This window comes from Pteropus vampyrus, unplaced genomic scaffold (genome assembly GCF_000151845.1).
Source record: "Pteropus vampyrus isolate Shadow unplaced genomic scaffold, Pvam_2.0 Scaffold151, whole genome shotgun sequence".
NCBI classification, from domain to species: Eukaryota; Metazoa; Chordata; class Mammalia; order Chiroptera; family Pteropodidae; genus Pteropus; species Pteropus vampyrus.
The window spans coordinates 960,498-973,063 of record NW_011888932.1 but is presented as its reverse complement, the minus strand read 5'-3'; the positions used below and the strand labels follow the sequence as shown (position 1 = coordinate 973,063).

The 12,566-nt window shown below is 37.2% G+C and overlaps 1 protein-coding gene across 1 annotated transcript in view; it reads right to left on the bottom strand.

Annotated features, from left to right (window-relative positions):
• PATJ (PATJ, crumbs cell polarity complex component) overlaps positions 1-12,566 on the bottom strand; it is a 320,321-nt gene that overhangs the window by 26,929 nt on the left and 280,826 nt on the right. The window contains exons 36-40 of the mRNA XM_011369533.2: positions 9,210-9,403; positions 6,809-6,956; positions 5,629-5,715; positions 2,670-2,784; positions 1,901-1,938 (exon numbers count right to left, since the gene is read on the bottom strand). Of these exons, the coding sequence (XP_011367835.1) occupies positions 1,901-1,938; positions 2,670-2,784; positions 5,629-5,715; positions 6,809-6,956; positions 9,210-9,403 (582 nt within the window). The remainder of the gene's footprint in view (positions 1-1,900; positions 1,939-2,669; positions 2,785-5,628; positions 5,716-6,808; positions 6,957-9,209; positions 9,404-12,566) is intronic.

The following is a 12,566-nucleotide window of genomic DNA, read 5'->3' as shown; positions in this document are numbered from 1 at the left end:
TTGCTAACAGTAATTTCTTTTCAAATATATCTCCTTGGGCAAGGGAAACAAAAGAAAAAATAAATAGGACTACATCCAACTAAAAAGCTTTTGTACAGTAAAGGAAACCACCAACAAAACGAAAACACAATCGACTGAATGGGAGAAGGTATTTGCTTATGATACACCTGGTAAGAGGTTAATATCCAAAATATATAAAGAATTCATACAACTTAACAACAGCAAAACAAATTTAAAAATAGGCAGAAGACCTGAAGATATTTCTCCAAAGAAGAAATACAGATGGCCCATAGACATATGAAAAGATGCTCCAGGTCACTAATCATCAGAGAAATGCAAATTAAAAGCACAATGAGATATCACCTCACACCATCAGAATGGCTATCATCAATAAATCAAAGAACAATTGTTGGTGAAGATGTGGAGAAAAGGCAACTCTCATACATTGTTGGTGGGATTGCAAATTGGTACGGACACTATGGAAAACAGTCTGGAGGTTTCTCAAAAAATTAAAAATGGATATACCTTTTCACCCAGCAATTGCACTTTCCGGTTATTTTTCCAAAGAAAACCAAAACGATAATTCATAAAGATCTATGCACCACTATATTCATGGCAGTACAATTTGTCTGTCTGTCTGTCTGTCTGTCTGTCTGTCTGTCTATCTATCTATCTATCTATCTATCTATCTATCTATCTATCTATCTATCTATCCCTTCCCCACTTCCACCCCTGACCTACGGATGTTGCCATCTCCCCTTAAGAACTGGATCTCTGAAGGTGGGGTGTCTCCTCTCACATGCCTGTGGCGTACACCCTGGGGCCTGGCGCACCCGGGGTATGGGCCATGGCTCCACTGGGGGTCGAACCCAGGATCTTTTGCGTGTAAAGCAGATGTGTTAACCACTACTCTAGTAGCACAATTTATAATAGCCAAGATATGGAGGCAACCTAAATGCCCATCAACAGACGACTGGATAAAGAAGTTATGGTTCATATATACAATGGAATATTACGCAGCCATTTAAAAAAAAAAAAGAAATCCTACTATTTTCAACGACATGGATGGACCTAGAGGTTATTATGCTGAGTGAAATAAGGCAGACAGAGAAAGATAAATACCACATGATTTCACTTATACACGGAATCTAAGGAACAAAAGGAACAAAGCAATCAAAAACAAACTCACAAATATAGAGGACAATCTGGTGACTGCCAAAGGGGACGGGGGTTGGGAGGCTGGGCGAAAAGGAGTGAAGGATTAAAGAAGTACAAATTAGGAGTTGATAGATGGTCACGGGGATGGGGAGCACAGCATAGGGAATGCAGTTAGTTTAGCATTAATGTAATGGCTAGATGGAGAGCCAGAGGAGAGAAAGAGCAATTAAGGGGAATGGTTTATAAAATAAATATCTAGCATGTGTACTGTATACTTGAAACTAATCATAAAAAAAAAGAGCAAAAGCTGTTAAATGTGCTAATTGTTTTATAAGGGGAAGCTAGTTAAGGAAATTACAGCACATTCAAATGATGGAATATTATGTAATCAATAAAAATCATGCTTTATGCTCTCAAAAAATACTTATTGGCAGGGCTAAAAGTTCATGCTTTACAGTGAAAAAAAGCTACAAGAAAGAGTATGTCTAACAAGATATCATTTTTTGTTTTGTAAATCTCTAAGTATAGGCACAAAATGTAGTAAAAAATTTGTACCAAAAAATTTGCAGTGGTCCTACGTGTTTTACTATATTTTTCTAAGTCTGTTCATGTTACATAGACCACATATTTGTTCAGTAACTTAAAAGAGCACACTAACAATCTAACAAATTGTATTAAAAGGAAATGTACATTTTATGCAAATCCTACACAAACCAGAAAAATAGCAAAATAACTAACTTACCCTGTTTATCTCAACAGTCCTTGGTCTCACATCTGTGGCTACAAATAATAAAGCAACATAATTAACTTTCTAAAATTAAGAGTTAACATATTTAAGATCTAATATTGTCTCATGAAAATGGTATCATTTTCTAGGCCTTTCAACAGATAACAGCGAAGCAAGCAGGCTTTATACCCTTTCTTAAAATCCAAACCAGCAGCCACTGATCAGGGGCTGTATCTTCTACTTCAAAGACGTCCTCTCTGTCTGAGACAGATGTGGCCATAATCATTTGGTCTGACAGAAGCTGATGGACTGTAGCAGTAGCTGCCTGGAATATGGTGATTAAATGGTTTGGAGGGTGAGCCATTCGTGTTTCACTGTACATTTTTCTGCCTTAATCACAGATAACCCTCTACCCAAGGAAAGACTTAAAAAGACCCTTGCCATGCCCCACCTCAGTGGTACATGCACTTCTGACTTTCCTTGAGTGACCTGCAATTTTTAAATTTTTTCTTTGTAAACGGTTTTACTTTAGGAAGCACTTTAGATTTCCGCTTTTCTGCTTTTCATGTGACTGGTGTAAAGTTAAAGGCACATTCCAAAAATGAATCTTTATGGCTTTACTTCTTTTAGAACGGGCCTTTTAGAAAGCTTGGGGCAAATGTGGCCAAGTTCAAAGATTTAAAAATATTTTAATTAAAGGTGAAAAGTTTTTTTTTTCAGAAAATACTGACATTTTAAAAAATTGGGTAAATGGATGGTTGCTTGAAGCATGTCCAAGAAATACCTGAATTTTGGGGGGAAGGATCCGAAGCTCTTTTTGTGCTGACCAGGTTTTGCAGGCTGGTGATGACAGGCGCGAGGGAAGGATGAAAGCTGCTGTGCGTGCTACGCTGACATCCCTAAGAAGGAAACCCAGAGGTCAACTGTGCTGCAACACTGACTTGGTCTTAAAAATTCATACTTAGTATTTTAATTACTGAATAATAGAAAATTCTGAAGAGGCTAAAAAACAAAAATGATCCATACCCACTCTCTTACCACCCTAGCACAATCTTATCTAAAATTTTCTCCACTGCTATTAGTGAAAATCATATACATAACAAAGGACCTTTCCAATGCAGAACACCATATCACCGATAACGAATAAAGAAGTTTTTTCTTCCAAATTATATAGGTTATGTCTAATTGCCTCAAATTTTTAAGCTAAACCTAAGACTACAATTATCACCTGATAGATTATATTATGATCCACTTTCTTAGTTCTAGGATGAAAATTGTTTAATATTTTAAAATTTTTCAAACATAAAGAGAAAGTTAAAAGAATTATACAGTAGACATTCATACACACAACACCTCGACTCTACAATTAATATTTTGCTATACTGTCCTTTTCACACATTCATTCATCTATTTATCACTTCATTGATCTTTAAAAAAAATTCATTTCGAAGTAGTTACAGACATTAGTACATTTCATGATTAATGTATACATTTAAAAGAATACTTATATATTTTTTCCTGAAAGGATATGATTTAAATCAATGGTGCTATAAAAGAAAACTACTTAGAATCGAGGAAATACAGCATATTTTAACTTTTGCCTAAAACAATCTCAGAACAATGTGTTTGCCAAGGCCTTTATAAATATGGACTTTGCCGGGCAGTGTTCCCTCAGTTATCTGAGGAAAAGACTTCTCAAGTGTTTCCTCTATTATACACTTTCCTCTGCAGAACAGATACTTACTTGTTCCTGGTTGTTGGGAAAAGACATTTTGAAAGAAGGGGCTTGGTGACCCCAAAGCTAGAAGATCTCTCTTAATGAACCCACTTTCTCTAGCCCAAGTCAACAAGTTAAAATTCTCTTTGGCCCCAAAGAAGGCATCTATCTCCTTATTTTATAATTTCTCAGAAAGAAATCTGTACCCCTAGAGGGTCCTGAGCTAGTCTTGAATTTACGATGATGAAGAACATTTCCTTTACACTGCCAGCTGCAAGCATTCTCCCAACTAGCGAAATATCAGTGCAGAACTCTTATATCACCTCAGCCACAATTTTAAGGACAAAGTAAAATATATTTAATGTTTTTCCTAAAACTGAATTAAACTTCTACCCTCTGAAATAAAAATTCTGTGCAAGAAGGTGAAATTAAAGAAGATTCTTTGTCCCTGGTTTTCAAACTATAATAGCTCACATTTATATACCAGATAAATGGTAATTGTGGTTTTGCTTTCATTTAATGACAGAGCTCTTAAATTTGTTAGCACTGTATTTAACCTGTGAACTTTATTAATCACTTCAAGGACAGAAATCCAGTTCTACTCACCACCTCACCTGCCGGTCCAAACTTTTCTTAAAACATTGAATTTCCTTGCAACCCTGTGTACCTTGGCATAGGCTACGTTCTCTGTCTGGGATGGCTTCTCCCTCTTTCAATCTATCGAACTTCTTTTGGAGTAAGACCTGATGGAACCTCCTCTGTGTAGCCCTTATGTATGCTCCAGGAAGAAAAAATTTTACCTCCAGTGTTACTCATTCTGCATTCTAACCTCCTGTGCACAATGAGGCTTTAATAAAATCAATCAACAAACAAATCTTCCAGTAAGGAAGAGCTGAGAAAAATATTTTGCATCCTAAGTTGCCACTGTTGATACAAGTCTGGTCAGAATCATCACCAATTATTCACTCCTAGAATCCTGTTGCAGCATTGTGTCTTAGTACACATGATATTTGCTGCCCACTACATTAGCCAGAAATGCGGAAAAAAAAAAAAAAAGTTCTTAACATGATGTGTATTGGGTTTGACTGCTTTGAGGAATCTCTTAGACAAGCCAGCTAGTCTGTGATATATCTGACAATGGTATTTTTCTTGACTCATTTTCTAACACCAATAAGGCAAAGGAGACAGCGAATAGCATTCCAGAAGCACCTGAGTGCTAACCACAACATCAGAGCATCTTCTGAACAAAGGCCTTGGAAAGGCTGTAAGCCTAAAACAACCAGAGAGGGGACCAAAAGTCATGCTTTTAACCTCAAAACACAGGTCCATCTATAACCTACAAAGGGGAATAGTAACATATAAGTTTCTAAAGTTTTATTATATATCAAATGGGACTAAACATATAGACTACCATTGTGATTTTTCTCAGCCATTACAATAAAAAAAAAAAAACAGTAAAATATACTTTGTTAAAAAAAAAAGTGGCACTTACATCAGCCTTGCAAATAAACATAGATGTTTGCTAACCACAAAACATCACCCATTAGTTCTCCCTCCTACAGGAGAAATCCTCATATTTCGTTCTCCTAGGAATATAGCATTAATTGCCCTCAGCATGTGTGAGTGGCTATTCACAAGTTAACTTTACAGCAATATTTAATTGAATGAATAGAACAATGTTGTGCTAATGAGGGTCAAATTGCCACCAGATGTTGCTTCTTTCTTTTTTTTTTTTAAATAAACACAGCTGTGTACATGCATGCTTAGGCAATATAGAACTAATAGGGGGGGAGAAAAGTGGTCCTAAGAAAACATTTGCAGGCAATAAAGGAGAGAAAAATCTAGGGATTAATGAATTTCCATCCCACCATTCATTTTTATTTCAAACACATTAAAATACACTGAACTTGGTATTGTGACTATTTTGTATATTACACAATATTTCCGAATAATCATTTATGAAATGAGGAACTTCCTCCCAATGGGGACAGGTGAGTGAGTCAGTCTGACAGGAAGCCATCACAACCTGACTGTTCCGTGATGTCTTCCTCGAGGAGGTCCAGGAACCAGCTCGGAGCCTTCCAATCTCTAGCTGCACAAGCCCCTGTGCACACTTAGGAACAAAAGAAAAGAAGTGAAAAAACAGAAGCATTTATGTTCTAAATTATCACAGCAGAGCTTCCTCTCATCTCTGTGGCCAAGAATCGTAAATGGGTGATGAACACTATAGGCAAACAGGAAATTCAGTAACCAAAAAATCATACAAAATAACAAAATGTATCAATGGTATTCATCTCATGACTTCATACCTTCTTTAAACCTGTTAAAGGACTACATTTGAATTCACCTCTTTTCCTTTTCCTTCCTAATGGTCAGTGAAATAACTAAGGAAAAATGGTGAAAAGGAAGACAGAAAAATCAAAGATAGAAGTAACCTACAAATACAAATCCTCTCTTGAGTAATCATTGATAGTTGACTATATTAGAAAATCAGGATTTTAAAAGAAACAAAAAATTCATTTGTCTTTGCAAAAGCTTCCACAGCTATTCGTGAAACAAAATCAAATGCACCTGGTTATAGCTGAATGGAAATTTATAAGAATTTTTATTAACCAGTTTCCTCCAAAGGAGGGTAGGGTCCATGTGGCAGAGACACTTGGAAGTGAATTTTGAACCTTGGCATCTCTACAGCTTCAGGGAGAGACAGCCTGGGTGGTAGGAAAACCACTCAAGCAGAGCATTGTGATCTTGAGAACACCATTCTACTTTTCAAACTTCACTTGTGAAATTGGAGGAATCGGTCTAGATAGTTTTTAACATTTCTCCAGGCCATAAAAGCTGGATTTGATGTATCCACAGTAATATGCTCCCTGACAGCCCTAGAGGGAGGGGGATAAATTTTGTTACTCCAGGAGAGCCCATCCCATCAAATGCATTTAGAAGACAACTGTGGATACTTGGAATTTTCACAAGAATGAAAATATAGCTTAGCAACCCCAAAGCAGGGTTCTCTTCAATCTTGCTAGTCAATATAACAGCTTTCTTTTAAAGCTATTCCTGGTTGGTTAAAATAGTCAGGGATTAGATCTCAGGTAAAAACTAGAGTTGGCATAACAGCCAACCCATTTTACAACCCAGCTAGATCAGAACTGTTCCCACCAGACTTCCGTTGTGCCAACTAGACAGAAAGCAGCCTATGGACTCACCTTGAGGATAGTGGCCACTGTCTCCTGTGAGGCATTTCTCACGTCCTCTCCATTCACAGATAAGATCTGATCTCCCTGAATCAATCTTCCATCAAGGTCTGCAGCTCCACCTTTCACGATGTCAGAAATAAACACTCCACTTCCATTTCTGTGAACACCAAAAGAAGGGTACTGGTACAACTTAATGTTCCTTTAATATATTTCAGATTATTGATATTCTGTATAGATTCACTAAGTCCTAAAACTTGGAAGAAGGGCCCTACGAAGCCATCTAATCCAATAATATCTACTAACTTCCCAAATGATAAACCTCAGAGTGGTCACACTTTATATAGTTTATGCCTATTTTTGCTGCCTATTGTAATTTTCGTTTTATTGACCCACAGGCATAATTTCTGCAAGAGGATAATTTTAGTGAAATGAAATAGAAATTCACTTTAAAAAGTGGAGTTAAGTACTCTAAAACGTACAGGCTGCTTCCTTAGAGATCAGTTCAATTTTTAGCTTCTAATTTTCTAGTCTCTCACACTCTCTTTTCCTGACATTATTTTAAGGTTTTAATTATATTTATTGGATGAATAAATAAATGGATGCCTCAAAATTCTAGAAGTTAAAAAGGAGAGACCTTGAAAAGTTTCCCTCTCACCTCTGTTCCCCAGTCTCCAAGTTCCCTTCTCACAGGTAAGCAACGCTACCTATTTCTTGGGTATCTCCAAGGGACATTCTGTGTTTACACAAGAGATCCATGTGTGTATAGTGCACATGTGTGTGAATGGATATACATGCAGATACACACTCCCATTTCCCTCCAGTTTTGTTTTCTTTAACTTTGCTTTTTTTTTTAACTTAATACACTTTGGCAATTAGTCCTTATTGGCACTTGGAGAGCTTCTTCATTGTTTCTTTATTTTATTTTATTTTATTTATTTTATTTTATTATTTTATTTTATTTTATTATTTTATTTATTTTATTTTATTATTTTATTTTTTATGGCTGCATACTATTCTACAGATGTTCCTTAATTTCACTTATGAGTATTGATGGACACATAGGTTATTTCCATTCTTTAGCTATTGCAAATAAGGTGCAATGAATAACATATCTACAAGCACATTTCTAGGATAAATCCCTACTCATAGAATTACTAGTCAAAGAATTGTAAATTTTGAGAGCTTACACATCTGATCCTTTACAATGGAACGTTTTTGTGCGAAGGAATGTTCCTTAAAAACTCGATCTGATATACTAGTGTTTGAAGATTATTTCGTCAAACGACTACGAGGAAATATTCTCAGTGGAGTCTCCTAGGCACATGTACGTGTCACAACAAGAAAGCGAACTTCCGCATAGCCTCTTTCAGTTGCTCTGCACCCAGATGTGCACTAATTTTGTTTAGAAATATGAGTCTCTGCCTATTTGTTTTGTAACGCATTTTCAGGGTGATGGTTTTATGGTGCCGAAGTAAAAAACAAGACCATGAAAATCAGTGCTCAAAATATGGTAGCTAACATTTTTATTTTAATAACAGCTTGGACTGCTAGAAAAAAGCACTAGGCTAGTTATCAGAGGTCTGTGAGGGCACATGACATAATATATGTAAAACCAACTTGAATTCTTCCTAAGAAGATGGTAAAACCCTTTGAGACCATATTATAGTGTCATCTGAAAATCCTGCAACCTGTTGGAATAAACCCACACCATATATCTAAGGCCAGTAAACCATGGAAGCTAGAATTGCAGTTTCAAGGTATTACCTAATTTATTGCAAGAGAAATCCACTAATATCACCTAGGACAATTACTGTAATTCCCATCATATGGGTAAGCAATATAGACTTCAAAAGAACAGCCTAGCCACCAGGATCTACCTTCATTTTTGGTACAAGCTATAATTTTGTGACATCTTTCTGAATAGAAAATTATTGTCATAAAGAATTTGTGTCCCTCAACTATGTCTATTCACCTAGTTTTAGTAACTCCTCAACTAGTTTTAGTAACATAGTATGAAATTAACATGGTACTCTATGGCAGAGCACATTTTTTTTAACCCAAGAGTGCATAAATATATCTTTTGGTATTAGTTGTTTCCTGGGTATCGTTGATTTAACTAACCCCATTCAGACCTCAGATCTAAGTGACTATTCTTACTCTATATGGAAATAAGTCTGAACAGTCTAGGTTGATTGGGTTTAGAGTTTTATCTTGATATGACTTTTTTTTTGTAAAATATTGCTCAGAAATATGACCTATGTTGTTCAAATATTCATAAATGTGTTAATTTTAGAAATCATGTTATTAGTTTATACTAGGCTTTATCCTTCATTGTTTATAGGCATTAGTTCCTAGAAATCTGAGGGAAAAAGACCAATCAATCCTGACTTGCGCAGCATTTTTTTTTTACCTTTTCCCAACGATGCTCAGGCCCAGTCCTCGGCCGGTCTTCTTCTGCAGGTCTACAGGGAAAATCTCCAAGTTCTCCTCGTCCCTGTAGTGTGCCTCATCTCTATACACGACCAGTCGTACCTTCTGGGGGGTCTGTCTCAGGGCTGTGATGGCTTCTTCGTGGCAGGCGCTCCTCAGATCAACCCCATTAACCTGGAACAATGGGCATCCAAGATGGGTTGCTGACAGCAGGGGCCTCTCTGCCTGCTCTGTTTGCTGGGGCTCCTAGATCCAGCCAGTGAATAACCTCTAGAAATGTCCAGCCATTTCCAAAGCACACAGGTAGTGACCATTAGCAATTGTAGCTGCTTCAAATATAAAGGAGGTGACCCTTATACTCCCCGACTCCAAAAAAGTACCCATGATCATGCAATTTTGCACAGCTTGAACTTTACTATGGATTTGACGAGAGAGAGAGCTGGGACTAACTGGCTCATTTAACTGAGGTCGAGGGAAATAAATATTGGTGTTTTGTCAGCATTTTTAGACTCAGTTTGCTTACTGAATTTGACATCCTCACTTTTAATTGCTGACATCACAACTACTTCAGAACAGGCCAGAAGAAATGAGGGACCAGTATTTCCAACGGCATCCAAGATCCCCTAAAGTTCGCTCATTGGAACCTGGATCTGAGTGAGCACAGATAGCATTACACATGAGACAACAAATTGTACTGGAAACAGCACTGAGGAAAGCCATGACTATGCTTCTTGCAAGTCATGTGAATGTGGCCAAGTCACATAGCCTCTGTGAGCCTCTATTTTCTTGCTTGTTAAATGGAGACCATAGTCAACTTATTTATCTTTTACTTAACAGATACTTACGTAGTGCCCGTGTACTAGCCCTTTATGAATATTTATTCATTTAATCTTTACACTAACTGTCTGAAATAGATATAATTACCACTTTACAGATGAGGAAAACGAGGCACGGAGAGGTTAAGTGACTGGACCAAGGTTATATGGAGGAGCCAAGATTTTAACCAGATTATCTTTCCAGACTTTCTTTTTGGTCTTTATACCATGCTGCCTCACAATTTACTCTTAGAATAGGTTATTGAAACCCCTTGCCACAAAGAAGGCCTAGTACTGGTATTGGTTAGTGAATTTGATACAAGGAAGAAATTGAGGGGCAGAGTAGTCCAGGACTCAAAGGAAGGGAGTCATAGGTCACTCCTTCAAGGTCACAGCTATGAAAAAGAGTCAAGCAAAGGAAGGATGGGCCCAGGCTATGGCCAGGTAGATGGCAGAATGGAAGAGCTCCCTCACGATGTTGGTTCCAGCCACGTGTCCACCCCTGTGTGTCCTAGGCAGGTCGAGCCTATCTCTGGACCTCTAGTCCTTCGTTTGTACAGTAAGGGGCCGGTCTGAAGCTTTTCCAGTTCTAGCATTCGAAAGACTAAGGATTCATATCATCAAGAATGGTGACAAAGAAAGGAGAAAAGAAGAATAAGCCCTTCTTGGAGAAGGTGACCTTTGAGCTGTTACTTAAAGCTGATTTTGTGAGTCAAGAAAATGTTTTAAAGTCTAATTTTTAAGAACTTTTTCTTTTCTGGTATATCTTGGTGGATTTGTATACTCAATTCACTATACCTAGAATAACAGTAGATAAGTATGGGTTTCAAATATGGATAGACTTCAGTTTGAGTGCTGCTTCAAACTTACTATGTGAAACCTTATGTAAATTACTCAAGCTAAGCTTCTACTGTATCATCTGTGAATTGGAGATAATAATGGTAATAATATTTAATCTTATGAGGATTAAATGAAATAAACCCTGTAATGCATTTGGCACAGGGCTTGGCACATAGTTAAACTCACTATAAGTTCAAAGTTTACATTTTACAAGGAATTGAAGTAACTGCCATCAGGGCTGATTTCTCTTAGCATCAGCATTCACTGTTACTTTAGGTCCATGAATGCACTCTCCTTGTTTGTGAGGTAAAACCACAGAACAAAGGGAAAAACAGTGTCTCTAGAAAATGTGGTCTGAGCTGATGATTCTCCTGTATTCCAATAGATGGCACACAAGACCACTTCTGTTACTCAGTTGGAAAAAAGTTACCTCCATGGATTGAAGGTGAATTGTCTAAGCCTCTAAAACATCTTTTGAAAGGCCCTAACAATTATACATTTAATTAAAAGCATCAAACTCTAATATTATAAAAGCAATTTATACTAAATTCCAGCATCAAGATGTCTGTTCAAATCAAAGTGATCTCCAAGTTCAGAGTTTTCATTTCCTTCTCTGCTCATCAAGAGATACCGCTAAATGCATAATACTCCTAAGAGAAATATTGCTGTATGGCTAGAATACTGTGCAGTTATGTATTACCTTAAGTGCCTTACAGAAGCACTATATGCATTATTTAGAACATTGATTGTAGAGGGGTAGGGGTGGGAATAGGAGAGCTCCCTATTTGAGAAGAAGAGCCATAGGAAGTCCTAGTTCTCTGTGGAAGTGTATCACGTCCCTAGAACAGGCCAGTGGAAAAGTGGGAAGAATAACCAAACTAGGGCAGCAGTTCCTCATTACTTTATTCCACAGGGAAATCCAGGCATTAGCCTTCTATTCTTTCTACTCCCAAACACAAAAATAGAAAGGAATAATGGGAGTAAAGATAACGTAAGTGGAGGAAAAGACTGTAAAAGAAGAATAGAAAGAAGACAGTCCCTGCTAATCACAGAATTATAAATTTTGCCATGCTAAAAAATTATTGGACTATATCTTTGTAAGCAAAATCTGGCTTGCCCTAAATTTAACATGAGGATAGTATTAAAGCCATGGAAGGCCAGTGTGCACAATGCAGAGGACCCTCGTAAACAGAAAGGCCATTGTTTGCAAAAGCACTGATGTGGAGTTGCTTTGTTTCATGGTCTCAAAATATACCACACTAAAGCTGGCCTGTCTTCTTCTCAAGGCAACCTGCAGGCCACAGGTTGATCATGTGTTATTATGCATCTCTAGACAGCAACCACAATTAGAACAAGTTCAAATGTGGGGTCTAAAGCGGCTTAGAAAGAAAACATGCTGCTTGTCCAAACTGAGAGTTATATTTCTTAACTATATCTTCTTGTGGACTAGATCCTGTTTAGGGTAAGAAAAGATCCTGTCCTGGTCATCTTTAATGATAAGTGGAGGCCATTCATCCATATTAGGTAATATAATTCAGCTAGATGCCAAGAAATGACTTATTTAACCTTTCAAATTCTCCTTCTACTTAAAAAAATTTGCTTTCTTCATGCTAACCTGTCCTGAGTGCTCACTTGAACATGAATATACTTTATGGAAGTCAGCAGCTACAGTTGAGTGTCTA